Source organism: Engraulis encrasicolus, chromosome 7 (genome assembly GCF_034702125.1).
Source record: "Engraulis encrasicolus isolate BLACKSEA-1 chromosome 7, IST_EnEncr_1.0, whole genome shotgun sequence".
NCBI classification, from domain to species: Eukaryota; Metazoa; Chordata; class Actinopteri; order Clupeiformes; family Engraulidae; genus Engraulis; species Engraulis encrasicolus.
This window is the reverse complement of record NC_085863.1, coordinates 19,203,417-19,218,416: the sequence shown is the minus strand read 5'-3', so window position 1 is coordinate 19,218,416 and position 15,000 is coordinate 19,203,417. Positions and strand designations below refer to the sequence as shown.

At 42.9% G+C, this 15,000-nt stretch overlaps 1 protein-coding gene across 1 annotated transcript in view; it reads left to right on the top strand.

Moving 5' to 3' along the window:
• Positions 1 to 11,824: 11,824 nt before the first annotated feature.
• The window catches only part of usp28 (ubiquitin specific peptidase 28), a 35,433-nt gene continuing 32,257 nt past the window's right edge, over positions 11,825 to 15,000 (top strand). The window contains exons 1-2 of the mRNA XM_063202992.1: positions 11,825 to 11,904; positions 12,014 to 12,482. Coding sequence (XP_063059062.1) covers positions 12,432 to 12,482 — 51 coding nt within the window. The 5' untranslated portion in view covers positions 11,825 to 11,904; positions 12,014 to 12,431. The remainder of the gene's footprint in view (positions 11,905 to 12,013; positions 12,483 to 15,000) is intronic.

The following is a 15,000-nucleotide window of genomic DNA, read 5'->3' as shown; positions in this document are numbered from 1 at the left end:
GGAAAGTTCTCATGTTCTGTGTATGGTCTATGGCAGGGATGGCCAACTGGAGGCCCGGGGGCCACATGTGGCCTGGCTGCTCACTTGTTGCGGCCCGTAGATAAAACATGATTTAAAAAAAATAATAACCAGATTTTTTTTTTACCACTAGTGAATCAGTTCATTGTAATTATACTTTTGGCAGATAGAGAACATTCGTATTCCTTTCAAAAAGTAAGGACAGTCAGTGACCATTCCATCCAACTACAAGTCATGTGGCCCTCTGATAGTGGCGATGGTAAAATGTGGCCCTCCCAGGCTCCAACTGGTATTGTGTGATTTGGGGCATTTACCCGGTGGGCCGCCCGCCATGACCCAGGCACAGTTTGGGCCAGACCTCTCACGCTTACACCGGCCCTGCATTGTCTTGAGGGAGCGGCCACTTGCAACCAGGAACTTCATAATGAATGTTCTCACCAAAGCCACAAAAAAATGTTTGATAACGTGCACACTTCCATCTGACAGTCAACTCTGTGACGAAGGGCATATAGTATAACGTAATTTTTTTATCTTTCTTTATGTAAAATCCTTACAAAACACAAAAAGATAACATGCTATTTTGTTGTAGTCAACATATGATGTTCATCTTATATTTGGGGGATTTCTGTTCGAAAATTAAGCAAAAATGTAGAGCAGTGCATGATGGGGGAGGAATCTGAGGGTGTCCGTGTTCTGTCTGATGAGTGGCACAGGTTCATGGGAACGTGGAGGTATGTTGGGATTCGTAATATTGCTCACTCACCAGACAATGAATAGCATAGCCTGGAAAGAAGTGACAAAAAGAGAAAAGGAGGCATCCACGACAAAAAAAAGTCAAAAGTGCTGTTAGCTGATACTTCCGTGTGTTATAGGCTAAGTGAAACTAGATCATGTCCTTGCTGCGCCAGTAGTTTTCGTTCTGCTAGTGCTCCAGACACCCCTACAAATTCAGATGGCGAGAATGTGAGAACTACTACTTTGTATACTGTATGTTCAAGGTGAATTTGAAATGGCAGTGAAAATCTGTTGTCATGGTGTTAGTCTGATATCTAATCATGGGGTTTGCCCGGTTTGGTATGGACATACAGATGGATGAATGTGTGCTTTTGGGGGTGGTCCATTGGTCCAATGGTGGGTTGGTGTAGAGAGAAAATGTCAAGGACAACAGCTCCCAATCCGACACAGGGCACTCGCCATAGTTGATTAAAAGCTGTTATAATCTGAAGAAGACATAATAGTACATTCCAGGCCTCCACTTAATATGAGAAGGCACATGTTCACCCACACCGAGACCTAAACAGAGGAGAAGAGAAGACAAGGCAAGAGAAGCAGAAGAGGAGAAGTTTGGACTTGTGCAGCAACATATTAAACACAGGACATGAAAGCTGCACTATGGATACAATGGTAGTGCAATCAAGTCATATGATTAGCTTTACAACTGCCGTGGCTTTTACCTTGTCTATTTAGTATTTACAACCAAATTGCTTTCATAAAGTGTGTGCACTGTCACATGATATGAAATGGTCTAAGCCAGGGATGGGCAACTGGAGGCCCGGGGGCCACATGCGGCCCGCCTCCTCACTCAATGCGGCCCATAGATAAAACAATAGGGCTAACTTAGAAAATAATGACCATATATTTTTTTCAATAATGACCATATATTTTTTCAAACGACTATTGAATCAATCCGTTGTAATTATGTAATACTGTAATACTGTAATTGTAATACTGTTAGCCAATAGAGTATTGAGCATTGAGTATTCCATTCCTTCCAAACAATATGGGCGGTCATGTGGCCCTCCGATGGTGGCGATGAAAAAACGTGGCCCTCCTCATCATGAAAGTTGCCCATCCCTGGTCTAAGCACAAAGTGAAATTACTTTATTCATCTTATTCTGACAGAGAAAGTCACACACACGCAAAGGCACACACACGCACACACACACTCCAGGTTGGTTCCATGCTCCAGTCATCTCAGTCAGGAAACATGATAGGACCAAGACAGATGGACCTTCTGAACTATAGAGCAGAGAGGTGAAGTGTAAGGTACCTCAGCGCTATACAGATAGTTGTAGACTGTTTCACTCCTCGGCCCGATATCCACCCAGTGGTACTTCTGAGCATCCTCACACCTACAGTATACACATGCAAACTCTCATATACAGCAGACACTTAAACACATCCACATCCACTGATGTTCTCATTATTTCAAATGATGCATTCCCAGTTTGTGAAAATATCACAAGTATTTTAAAATGAAGAGATTAGATAATACTGATTATATAGCCTAATATGGGAAGATTCAATGAGAAAGTTGATGTACTGACAGGGCAGGGTTTATCAGGGCATTAGCAAATCATAAAACAACAAGACCTTATGATACGTTTATATATTGAAAAGGGTGTAAGGTGCACGCATCCCAAAAATGCATTTGCTGTGGGTACAGAATATAAAAGAGCGCACAAGAAAAAGGAAGAGCTATGCGCACTATTCTTAGGTGACAAAGACCTCGCAAGTCGAAACATTGTGCCAATTTCTCACTTATTAAATCACAACAAGGGAGCTTTTGTGGTGTGCGGATAGTTTGTCCTTTTTCTTGTACATTTATACTTTGTAGGCTATATTCACACACTTCCCTCACTGAATTGGTACAGATATCTTTACGAACATGTTGTATACTGTCATGGTAACAACATAGTCCCAACATGGTGCAAACAACACAGGTGTTTCCCAAAATGCGGATGTGCGCAACCAAGTTGGTAAATAATGTGGGTAACAACTACAGCTCTTCATGCGCATTTTCAACCAAACCTCATTGTCTGAAGATTTCTATTGTAGTCAACATGGCAGACGAAATGTCTGTTTTGAACAGAATAGATCCTAGAAATACGTTCAAATAGACCTGACCTGGAGAAAAGTGGAACAGGGAGGGAGTCAGACATTGTATGTCTTCCCACTCTCAGGATGCAACCAGTGGCAATCAAGAAGATCAGGAGGATGGCATACGCCACCCAGCAGCCAACTGGTACTCTATGATTAGTCCTATAAATAAATGCAAGTATTAACATAAACATCTTTCAGCTTATATAAATACTTATTTGGAAGTATGTTTTGGGGCCATTTGGCCTTTATTATGACAGGACAGTATGAGAGTGGACAGGAAATGGTTGGGAGAGAGAGATGGGGCAGGGTCGGGAAATGATATCGGCCGCACTCGAACCGGGGTCCCGTGCCCATGCAAGCCTAAATGTGGGGGGCTTAGTGCGCTGGCTTATATAAATATAATCTCTTTTTTGTTTTGACCTCACTTTTGGTCTCTGTCATAGATTCGAATATATCTTTGGTTTTGGTATGAGTTGCCTTGGTCATGATCATAATCTTGTCTTGACCTCAATTCTCTCTGGGTATCATAGGTGAAAGAACAGACATGCTGAACAGTAGGCTACGCCTTCTCACCTGTTTGCTATCCTGTAGCAGTTGCCGATCATGTGTAGAAAGCAAAACATGCTGACAAACACAGAGGTGAACAGCACAAAACCACACAGAGATGGTTTACTGGAGGACACCACACTGATTTCACTGGTAGTCATGTTGAAGTCCAAAACACCATACAACAGACATCGTCTCTCATTGTTCTCCTATAAAGAAAGATATTTTCATGACAATAAATCTTCTGTGCATATACAGCAATAATCATGATCAATTATTAGATACAGCAGACACAGAAGTCCTATGTTTGTCTGTGCTATTAACTTAAATGATACTTCACTTAGCCCATTTATTTTCATTGGCATGAATGGTTTCCCACAATGGGTTTATTAGCTTGTCCAAATGTGCTCTTTGCACAAGCCATACAAATTATTTCTGATGAATATACAGGAAAACCTTTTTTATGCATCACCCATCCAATGAGCTTTTGCCTTGTGAAAAGCATACGTGGAAGTACCCATGTAGAAGTTTGCACATTCAGCAGCTATGTTCTTGTAGTTCTATGTCGGTGTTCTATATATAATAGTGTGCCTGTTACCATTCTTACCCTAGTTTACCCATGCTGTTTTAACTCATTTTCAACAAACCACATTTTCCTTCCAGGCCCATTCCGATGGCCTTCCATGCTGTCTAGTTCTTGATTGTGATTGGCTGATAGCCGTTGTAAATCCGCGTAAACACACATCATTCCAAATGAAGATTCTATGTGCGACTAAGTTAGACGCCGCATGTCTAAGTTGATAATGAGAATACAGTTGGGTTCAGTTGGGGTAGGAAAATACAGGAAGAGCACATCTTTGCACCATCTGTGGATGGGGTATCAGTGTGATAGGCAAGTGTTTATCTCTCTCCTTGAGTTTTTGTAGCAAAGTGTGTGTCTGGCAGCGCGACGAACGCACGCACGCCCAGTAGTGTTGCTGTGGTAACCAAGCACTTCCTCAACTTGTCAATTGAACGACGTGTGGCAAATTAATTGTTATTACAGCACTTTTAAAGACATTTGGTCAGCGATAGTGCAGTATTAGATAAGTCTGTGGGTTTGTGTTCGATTTATAACGGCTAAGGGCAGGTATACAGCACTGCGCTTTGCGTCGTGCCCCACTCCCCCATGATAAATCGAACACAAACCCACGGCCTCTCGTGGCTTATTTGCTTAACCATGGCTTTAAAATTCTGGCTGTGAAAAAACATTGTCCAAGGCTTACAGAAAAATGAATGTACCTTTCTTCCTATTCTGGATTATCTTAGTTTTAAGTCAGTGAAGAGTTATTCTCCAAGATAGAGCTTAGGGCAACAAGCATAGTCTCCTGTAATGTGTGATAACATTTTATGATCCAGCCTATCTGTCTTTGTTACTGAAGGCCTTAAAAAGTAATTGAAGCAAGTTTGTGCTGCAAAGGTGAGCTCTACTTCATATTAATGGTATACTTTCTTTGGTGTGCCAATATTTATGCACATGCCTATTTTTATTTAAATCCACATACTATTGTTTCTGTTACACCTAAATGATTTGACAGTTGAAATGTTTCTATTTCCCTACACTGTAAAAAATGCCCGTTGAAATTACGGCAAAAAACTGTCAAATTGCAACAGTCAGTGACCGTAAAATGTAAAACAGTTTATCTCTGTACTAAATACAGCCAGCTACTATTAAGTCAAAAAGCGCTGCATAACTTTATTTTTGACAGGTGTCATATGTAGAAAATACTGGACTGTTCTCTGTAAACGAAAATATTGGAAAATACCGTTAAGTGGGATGAAGTAGTCAAGAAACGGTACATAACTTTATTTTTCACTGGTGTCATATGTAGAAAATACTGAACTGTTCACTGAAAAGAAAATATTGGAAAATACCGTTAAGTGAAGATGAAGTAGTCAAGAAACGGTACATGACTATTTTTCATTGGTGTCATATGTACACAGCAAATTTGTCAGAGTTAGATTGATCAGAGTTAGACTGGTGTTCAGCCAAAATCTAAAATTCTCCACCGCAATCATTTTTTCCCTTATTGGACTCAGATTTTTGGTTTGAGAGGCAAATTGACACAGTAAACCTCTTCAAAATTCAGAATATCCTCTTTTACATTCCTCCTACCCAACAGAAAACTGATTGCCTGTCTGTTTGGCTCCAGGTGCCTCCACGTTGTAGATTTGACAACAGTGAAGCTGGCAACGGAATAAACTGTGCAACAGTTAAGGACTGCAAATGGCAACAGTTTGCACATTTTGCAGTAATTCACTGTAACTTATATATTAACAGCCTACAGTTTAGCCTCATTTAATGTGTAAAATATACCTATAGGCTAGTATAATTTGAAAAAGTCTACCTGGGACAGTAAACCCTTGATTCAGTCTCTTAAGAAGTAGCCCAGTCTATTTGAAACTGTCATTCTACCCCATCCAAATCAATCTGTCAATCAATTCCTGACCTCACCTGAGTGCTAAGGGCTGTCATGCAATGATTAACTTACTGCCTGCACCTGCCAAATGCTTCATCACTCGGGTCACATGGTTCACTTGAACATGTATTTAAACCGGGACTGTTGCATTGTACTGCTCACTGGTTGCTAGCTAGCTGGCTGGCTGGCTGTAAGGCCGGCCGGCCGGCTGGCCTGCCCTCACCTGGCCTGCCCGGCTAGCAGGTCACGTTGTAAGGGTGGCTGTATGGCTTGCTAACTAGCTTGTTTGTTAGCTTGCTTGCCCCGCTAGCTGTGGCCTTCATTTTCCTTAAGGTTATTTCCAGGCCTTTTTTAAAATAAAGAATGCATTTGCATACCCTTCCTTGATGATACTGGACTAGTCCACCTGCCAGCACTAGACAATCTGGCAATTGGGCATTTATTTAGGTTTATTATATGGTTGTGACGTCATCGGTCGAATGCTCCATTCATTTCAACGGGGCTCCCCAACGTTCGCACGTCTGTTATTTTTCGATAACGGACGGGTTGGTCTATAACAGACCGCTGTCAATGGCAACAAGACTTTTCACTGCTAAAGCGACTTTTCAACAAGACTCTAATCTGCTGCTGTGATAGACAACACCTGTCCTGGCTACCTAGCTGTTAGCGGTGTTCCACAACGGCACTGTTTTGTTTTGCGCAGCAACAATCTTTTGACATTAAAAACTTGACTTAACATTAAATAGGCCTAAAGAAATGTCCCCGCCATGTGTGAATCATTTAAGTATATCCATATAATAAGCGGGTTAACTTTCGGCGAGTCGGTCGCTTTGTGGAATAGCAGCACTTCAGAGAGAACAAGACCCCTCCGCTCCGCGAGAATCCAAAGATTCTCTCTGTCGTGCTGCTATTCCACGGTAGCGACCTTCTCGCCGAACGTTAACCGTTACATATAATTAGGTTGATGTTTATCAGACTCCAGTGAGTTGAATCAGTCCAATCAGTTGTCTGTGATTGCAACTCTCTAATTGGACTCACCTGAGTAGAATCAGTCCAATCAGTCATCTGATTGTAACTCTATAATTGGACTGACCTGAATGGACTCACCGTAAAATGTAAAAAATAATAATACCGTTATTTATTTAACGGTAGGCTTCGGCAACCACTGCTGCCAGCAATTTACCGTAAAATGTAAAAAGGAAATATACCGTTATTTATTTAAAGGTAGACTTTGGCAACCACTGCTGCCAGCAATTTACCGTGAAAACAACTGTTCTTTTTTACTGTGTATGTGGAAATGAAACTAATGCTTCAAAAGCTTAACAAGAGACAAACTGATTTAATGGTTTTCCAAAAGGGAGCCCAAACTTTCACATACCACTGTACATCCGGGATTGAACCCTGAAGAAGACAGGGCCTTACCTGGTACATGTGAAAAAGATCATCTTACCTCAACACTTCCGGTCAAGGCAGCAGTCACGATACTGCATATGACGCAGACAGTGTTGAACACGATCAGTAGGCCTGCAGGGTTCTTCATATCCATACCTGGAGGCGAAATAGTTGTTCACCTGCAGAGGCACAATATGAGTGAGGTGGGTGGAGGAGTAGAGCAACTGACTAACCTGAGGCCAAAAATCCCATTGTGAGGCGGAGAAGGAGTGGTCATCACTCTGGTGTAATCATGGCCTGCGAAACTCTTATCTAACTCTCTGTTTCTTTTGCTTAGATGGTCCTTTCACTTCTAGAATACATTTTACAATGTTTGTCAAAAATTCATCCATGGTGAAGGGTGACACACACACACACACACACACACACACACACGCACGCACGCACGCATGCACGCACGCACGCACACACACGCACACACACACACACACACGCACGCACACACACACACACATACACATACACACACACACGGTCTTAAAAAAAAACAAGGCCCATGGGGAGTGAGCTCATGACACATTGATGTCATCCATAAGGTATTGACATGCATGTAAACCAGCAAGAGTGCTGGCAGCTATCTATGGTGGATCTCCATAGGACCCCATTCACTCTAAATGGCTCTGCACTCACTCTAGAGTACAGTACCACCCGGTAAAAGTCATTTGCGATCATTCTGTCCTAGCATAGTTCTGTGGCTATTCTTTCATTTGTATCTGTATCAGGTGCTCTAAACCTGCTGACGCGTAACACCTCATCTTTATGTAGCTAACAAAACTTTATTGAACACAATCTGCACATTTGTGTCTCATCTTTTTACCGTCTCGTCGTTTTATTGTTCTGGCTTCTGTGTTTAATGCGATTACCTCATGTTAATGTTTCATCTAGAGTTGTGTCGTTCATGAACGAGCCGGTTCTTTTGAACGGCTCCCAGAAGTGAACGATGGGAACCGGATCACAGCTGGGGGAGCCACTCTGCCGCATTTTCGTTCATTTTTCATTAATTTTAAGCACGTGACCTCGACGTGAGTAATTAAATTTGGGAAAAAACACAATGGTTTGCCTTAAAGAGTGGCAAAAACAGTCTTTAGAAGCAGGAGAATAATCAGTTGTTGTTTTGACAAAATTACCCAGAGGTGGAGTCAAAATATTACATTCTAAACACTGAATAAATAATTTTAAAAAGAGCCAAAAGAGCCAGTTTTTTTAACTTCTCTTTGAAACGAACGAGCCACTAAGATCCGGATCCCATAAAAGAGCCATAAATCCCATCTCTAGTTTAACATAAGTGCATCATTTAAAAACTACATGAATGATGTAAGAGGAGTCTGACAGCCGCTTTTTAGTTTCTGTTTCTGTCCTCTGGTCGCTGCAGCGTCAGGTGCTCTATACCGGCTTACTCTTTGCTCCTCACCTTTATGTAGCTCATGACACTTTATACACACTCTGCACACTTATATTGAGTCGTTTTACTGTCTGGCCGTTTTACTGTCCTGGCTTCCTCTGGGCCTTAACAAGGACAGGGGTGGAGGGCAGACACTGAGGCCAGGCACCACAGACCACAAACACAGCAAGCCGAGATTGTCAAGTGCTGTTGTTGTGCAGTAAGGAACGGACAAGCCCACTTTGACTTAACCCCTTAAGACACGGTATTATAAATGAGCTGTTACCAGAATGGCAATGACCAAGTTGTAATGTATTACTAAAGGCCCCGTGCACTGTCATTGTAGTGTAGTACTATAGTAGTTAACTTTCAATGTCTATTACAGCGTGCCACAGGAGGTACGGCGTGCATTAAGGGGCTACTGTAATAAAACTCACACTGACATCTGTGTGCCCAGGTAACACAACTCACAACATAACTAGGGGGTTAAAGTGACCTCACATGGACTTCAAACACTACCTGGTCAAAAAGGTACTGACAAGACTCCACTTCCTGCGGAGGATGAGAAGAGCCAACCTCCCCACATCTGCACTCACCACCTTCTACAGCGGTGCCATTGAGAGCATCCTGACCAGCAGCCTCTCTGTCTGGCATGGCAGCTGTCTAGCTGCAGACAAGAAGGCACTACAGAGGGTGGGGACGGCAGAAAACATCACCAGATCACCCCTACCAGCCATTCAGGATCTGTACACTTCCCACTGTTCCAAGAGGGCAGTGACCATCATTAAAGACACCACTCATTCACCACACATACTTTTCTCCCTATCAGAGAAGTGCTACCGCAGCCTGTGGTCCCGAACAAGCAGACTGGGAAACAGCTTCTTTCCACAAGCCATCAGACTCATCAAAACAATGGAGAAACCCGCAATCCAAGGTCACTATAGACAACATTCCATGAGCAGTTTTCACCATGCCACTGGCACTTTACTCTTTGCACCTTGCATACAGCATCTATAGGCTACTACTTCACACTCCTGTATGACCACTGACTGTACTTTCGCTGCTTTGTGTGTGTGTGTGTGTGTGTGTGTGTGTGTGTGTGTGTGTGTGTGTGTGTGTGTGTGTGTGTGTGTGTGTGTGTGTGTGTGTGTGTGTGTGTGTGTGTGTGTGTGTGTGTGTGATTATCAATATATTATGATAGGCTATATGTTTAGTTTTATATGCACATTTAATTGGAGACTGGTCAAACGCAATTTCAAACGTCTGTGCTAACTCTGTTAGGCCTACATGGATTTTTTTTTTTTTTTTACAATAAAGTACACTTGACTTGACTTCACTTGAAGTGTCTGTTTCAGAAAACATTTGATCAGTCCCACTCAAAAAAACAATTTAATGCAATGTGTGTTTAATTCTTTAGTCAGTGTAACATTTCCACCCAACTTTTTGTAAATAAATATTAAGAGAATAGCGGAAGAGAGAATATAAGAGATACTGAAGAGTTGAACTGATCACATTGTAAAATTTTGTTCGAGTAATTTGATTCTCCACAGTGTTGTTCATACTCTGAAGTTCACAGAGTCCTATCCATTTCTTTCTTTCTTTCTTTCTTTCTTTCTTTCTTTCTTTCTTTCTTTCTTTCTTTCTTTCTTTCTTTCTTTCTTTCTTTCTTCTTAATCTTTAATATGAACACTCTAACTCTACCCTTACTGTTGCATCTTTGTGGCCAGCTCTCCCTTTTACTTTTTTTGCACAAGAAATGTCTTATTACCTCCGCCAGGAGGTTATGTGATCGCCCGAATTTGTGTGTCTGTTCGTCACGCTGCTATTACATGGCCTGCCACAGTGTGTGTTCGTCACGCTGCTATTACATGGCCTGCCACAGGGTGCGCAAGGACCACTGAGGAGGAGCCCTGAGCAGCACCACTGACTAACTGGTGTACCTTCACGCAGCCACCTTCACGCAGCCACACCGGGGCAGAGCATTGAAGTGAAATGCATTACCGCAGTCAAAATCGCTGTCTACAGCCTCGCATATCGTTTAAGTTCACAATGCTGTCACAAAACATTCATATAAAATGAAGCTCAAAGAAAGGCGCGCGCGAATTGCGTTAGTCCACGGTGATTTGCTGCTTCCCCAATCCCCGCGCACTGAAGTCATCAGCACTACAAACATTCCATAGACTATACTAGACTTCGTAACGAATGAACGCTGGAGATGCGATGAACAGTGATTTTCAATACGAAATAGAGAGCAGGCCCGGGTGCCGATCAACTGCCCACAGCGCTAAGATCAGCTCGCAATAACCCTCATGAACGGATTTCCATAGGCTATTTACAGGTAGGAGGAACTTCTCCAACAAGTGTAGTGTCGCGGTAGGCAATGATTCCGCTAGCTGCGACCAGTCGAGTCGACATGTCTCTCGCAATTGCAATTGCGTTTGTACCCCAACGTTTGTGTCACGATATTGAAACAGCTAGAAATGATAGAAGTGGATTTACATCTCAAAAGTTTGTTTAGCCTTACGAAATAGCCAACAATAACTGACACTCCACAACCATCCATGCACTGCCACTGGATAAGGGGATTCTTGCACATTTCATTCTGATTCAATAATTAAGTGAACGGCTCAAAGTAGTATGGGCCGCTGCACTAGGCCCTACTGTAGAATATGTAGGCCTACTACGGGTGTTGGCCAATGAAAATTGTGCTTTTTAATTTTTATTTTGTTTTAGATGGTAGCCTAATGAAAGGCATGCTGCCAATCATCAACAATGTGACTAATATGTAGCAATGGCATTCAAGGCTTAAGTGCATTTGCAAATCACAGAAGGCATAGGCTAGCATGAACAATCACTTTGCCAATAAAACAATCAAAGGTGAACTAAACAGACCACAGCTAGAGGACATGGAAATGATAAAAGAGACAGATAGAACTATAATTAAGTTACGACTTGACGGTTCAATTACCTGAACACAAGTGCTATGTGGCCTATAGGCCTAAATGCATGAAACCACATCATGACTCTACACCTATGTCCAAAACGAACTGAACTTCCTTGGCGGAGGTCTGCGTTCTCTGAATGCATTTCTAGTTGGCAGCTGTCTTTACGTCTTGAGAGAATGGAGGACGCCATGACAAATGCAGCTTCTGTGGATGTAAAATGGTAATTTCCACAATAATCAAACAAACAAATGATGCATGTTTGTGTTTGTATTCACTCGTCGTTTTTTTCTGAGAATTCCTCCGCTCAAGTGGTTGTGTTTTATTTTTAGGGACTGACAGAAACAGTAGCCTACGCCAGGAGTCGGACAGGATGATACCCTAACTAAAGAATGTGCCATATCCAAGGGCCCGGCCTGAAACACTGACGTGTGTCTATTAATTTGCCCTTTAACACGGTCGCATCCGACACGGCAGCTGTGAGGCTTCAAGCCAACCCAATTGTCATCAGAATCCGTTGCTGCGCCTGCCTATCGGTGTTGATGCCCAGTAGACTGCGAGCGGGCGCGCCGACGTGTGTGCGTCACGGAGCGCCTACAGGCATTGCGCACAGCGAACGCAGGCAGTCGCAGCTGTGCGACACATGGAGTAGGTCGGGCCGAGCGAGGACGGGCTGGGAGACACTTTAACCGGGACTGTGGATAACTTCTTACAAAACCAACAAGAGAGAGACAGAGATAATCTGCCACCATGCGCGTGGAAGTCCAACAGGGCGAGAATGAAGAGAACTCCGCCAACTCGGTGAGGCCAGATAGATGGGGCGTGAAGTGAAGTTCGTCGGACTCAAAAAGAAACTAATAATAACAACAACCAAGCATGTGAACACCGGAGGAGCCCTCACCTTATTAACAAGCACTGTAACGTGCTGTGTGTGATATTGACCAGACTGTAACGCATGCCATTGTGGTGATTGCGCTTCAAAGTTGACTGACCCAACACTAGGCTATGTGAAATGCAGTAAAGGTTCATGCATGGGGTGCCGCTAACCGGTTTTCAAAAATGTGCATCATGAGTGTTGGTCTAGTCTAGCCCTGAGGTCTCCTCAACTGCCCTGCGCGTTGGATAGATTGTCATTTCATATTTTCATTATAAAAATAATAATAAACTTATTGATGTTCATATTCATGAAGAACCTACTACCTAGCCTACTTAAAGTGGTCCTAATTATGTTGGTCAGCATATGCCCGTAGGTCGGACTAACACCCGCGGCTTATCGTGGTGCGGATAGTTCAGAGGACATTTTGCACTGTGTGACAATGCTAGTGTGAAGTTGTTGCCGTACATGTTTAAATTTCGAAGACAAATTTGACCGTGGTTGCCGTGACTTCATGTAGCCATCTCTGACTGCGTTCCTAAATGCCCTATGAGCACCAGCGTTTGTTTATTTCGGAGACACACTTCCGACCCCCCTGCCTTTGTCACTCAACCCTCTGGAGGTCAGGCGCGCGAGACCCACATAGATAAATAGCCGTTATCTGTGCCAGAGCCCAGAAATAGCGTGCGCAGAATTCCCCCCCAGCTCGGCTTTCCATATAAGTATCCCACCGGCCACTGTGCCACTGACGTGTGTGTGTGTGTGTGTGTGTGTGTGTGTGTGTGTGTGTGTGTGTGTGAGAGAGAGAGAGAGAGAGAGAGAGAGAGAGAGAGAGAGAGAGAGAGAGAGAGAGAGAGAGAGAGAGAGAGAGAGAGAGAGAGAGAGAGACGGGGTTTGACATTCCCACCTGCTTCCCTAACGGCTTAATATAGAACTCTCACTCTTTTCTGGCTGGTGTTGTGGCACGACGTTTTAGTCTTTCATACAGTGCTCAACGTGTAGGCGACTGAAAACAAATTGCATGTTTATAACAGCTATATAAATGTAAACTATTAGGCTACTATTTTTCTCAGACAAATCAATCTATAGGCATTATTTCATATCTAAAATACACGTAGGCCTACATCTAATGCCAGAGAGACTGTTTACATCAGGCTTAGAGCAACATTGTAAAGAATCACTCACTACTCACTCCCACTCACATATTGTCTCAGACAGCGAGGCCACAGAGATTAAAAAGATATGAGCCAAATAGTAAGCCTATCAAAATAGTAGCAAGTAAGGAGCAAACGGAAGGAAATTATAAACAGGAGTAGGCCCACGTACAGTAGGCTACAAGAAAGGAGATAAATATTATAGGTCAGTCTTACAAGTGATATAAATAAATAGCAGCAGCATTGGCAGGAGAAGGCTAGGTTACCGTTGCCTCCACCATTTTGAAATTCATCTCTGACTGAGACAGGAAACTTTGCAGCTCCATAAACAACACACACGAACACACCAAACAGAACATACACAGACCAACACACATTTTACACATTTACCAGTCTATCATCAAATAAAATAAATATGGGATTGACTATGTCAATACATTTTACAGTGTTGATCCAACACTTAACCCCTTAAGGCGCGGCTTTATAAATTCATTGTTACCAGTATGGTAATGACCAAGTCGTGGTGCATTACTAAAGGGCTTGTGTTGTGCCATAGTATTGTAGTGCTATGGTAGTTACATTTCAATGTCTATTACAGCGTGCCACTGGAGGTACGGTGCGCATTAAGGGGCTACAGTGTCCAGATTGATGAGTGGTTCTATTCTCCATGTAGGCCTATTGGATTAACTCCACACATTTTTACGGCGTGTGAAAAAGTGACACTGGTGACATGTCAAAGGGAAAAAATCTGAGTCTGTCGGCCTCGTACCTGATGGACTATAGAGTTTGTCAACAGGGGCTTTACAGCCCCCCGTGGGGTGTTAGGGAGCCCTGTTTGTGTTGAGAAGGGTAGGCCTACTGCTGAGGGGGTGAAGGTGGGGTCTGGGTGCTCATTGCCATCGCAGGGTGTTAGTGTACAGTATTCTATTTTTTAATACTAAGGGGGGCTTTGCCAGGCAAGGTCAAGGAGGTGTTGGGCATTGGTTCAAAAAATGTTGAGAACCACTGTGATACACTTAAATCTTCTCCCTGAGGGCAGTATGTTGTACAGGTGATAACTGAGGACCTTGAGTTCGTGATTTTAGATTGTATTTTTTTTTTTAATATAAGCTTGCACAAGAGAACCAATGTGCACACCATTGTGCTGTAATGTCGGAGATGTATTCAGAAGGCAAACAGCCCAAAACAACTGCAGTGCTTTTTGCAAAATTCTTCCACAAATTCAACTCCTGCCCCCACAAAATGTAAAACCGGTAGTAAAACACAGTTGTCAATCATTTTAGTGCACATT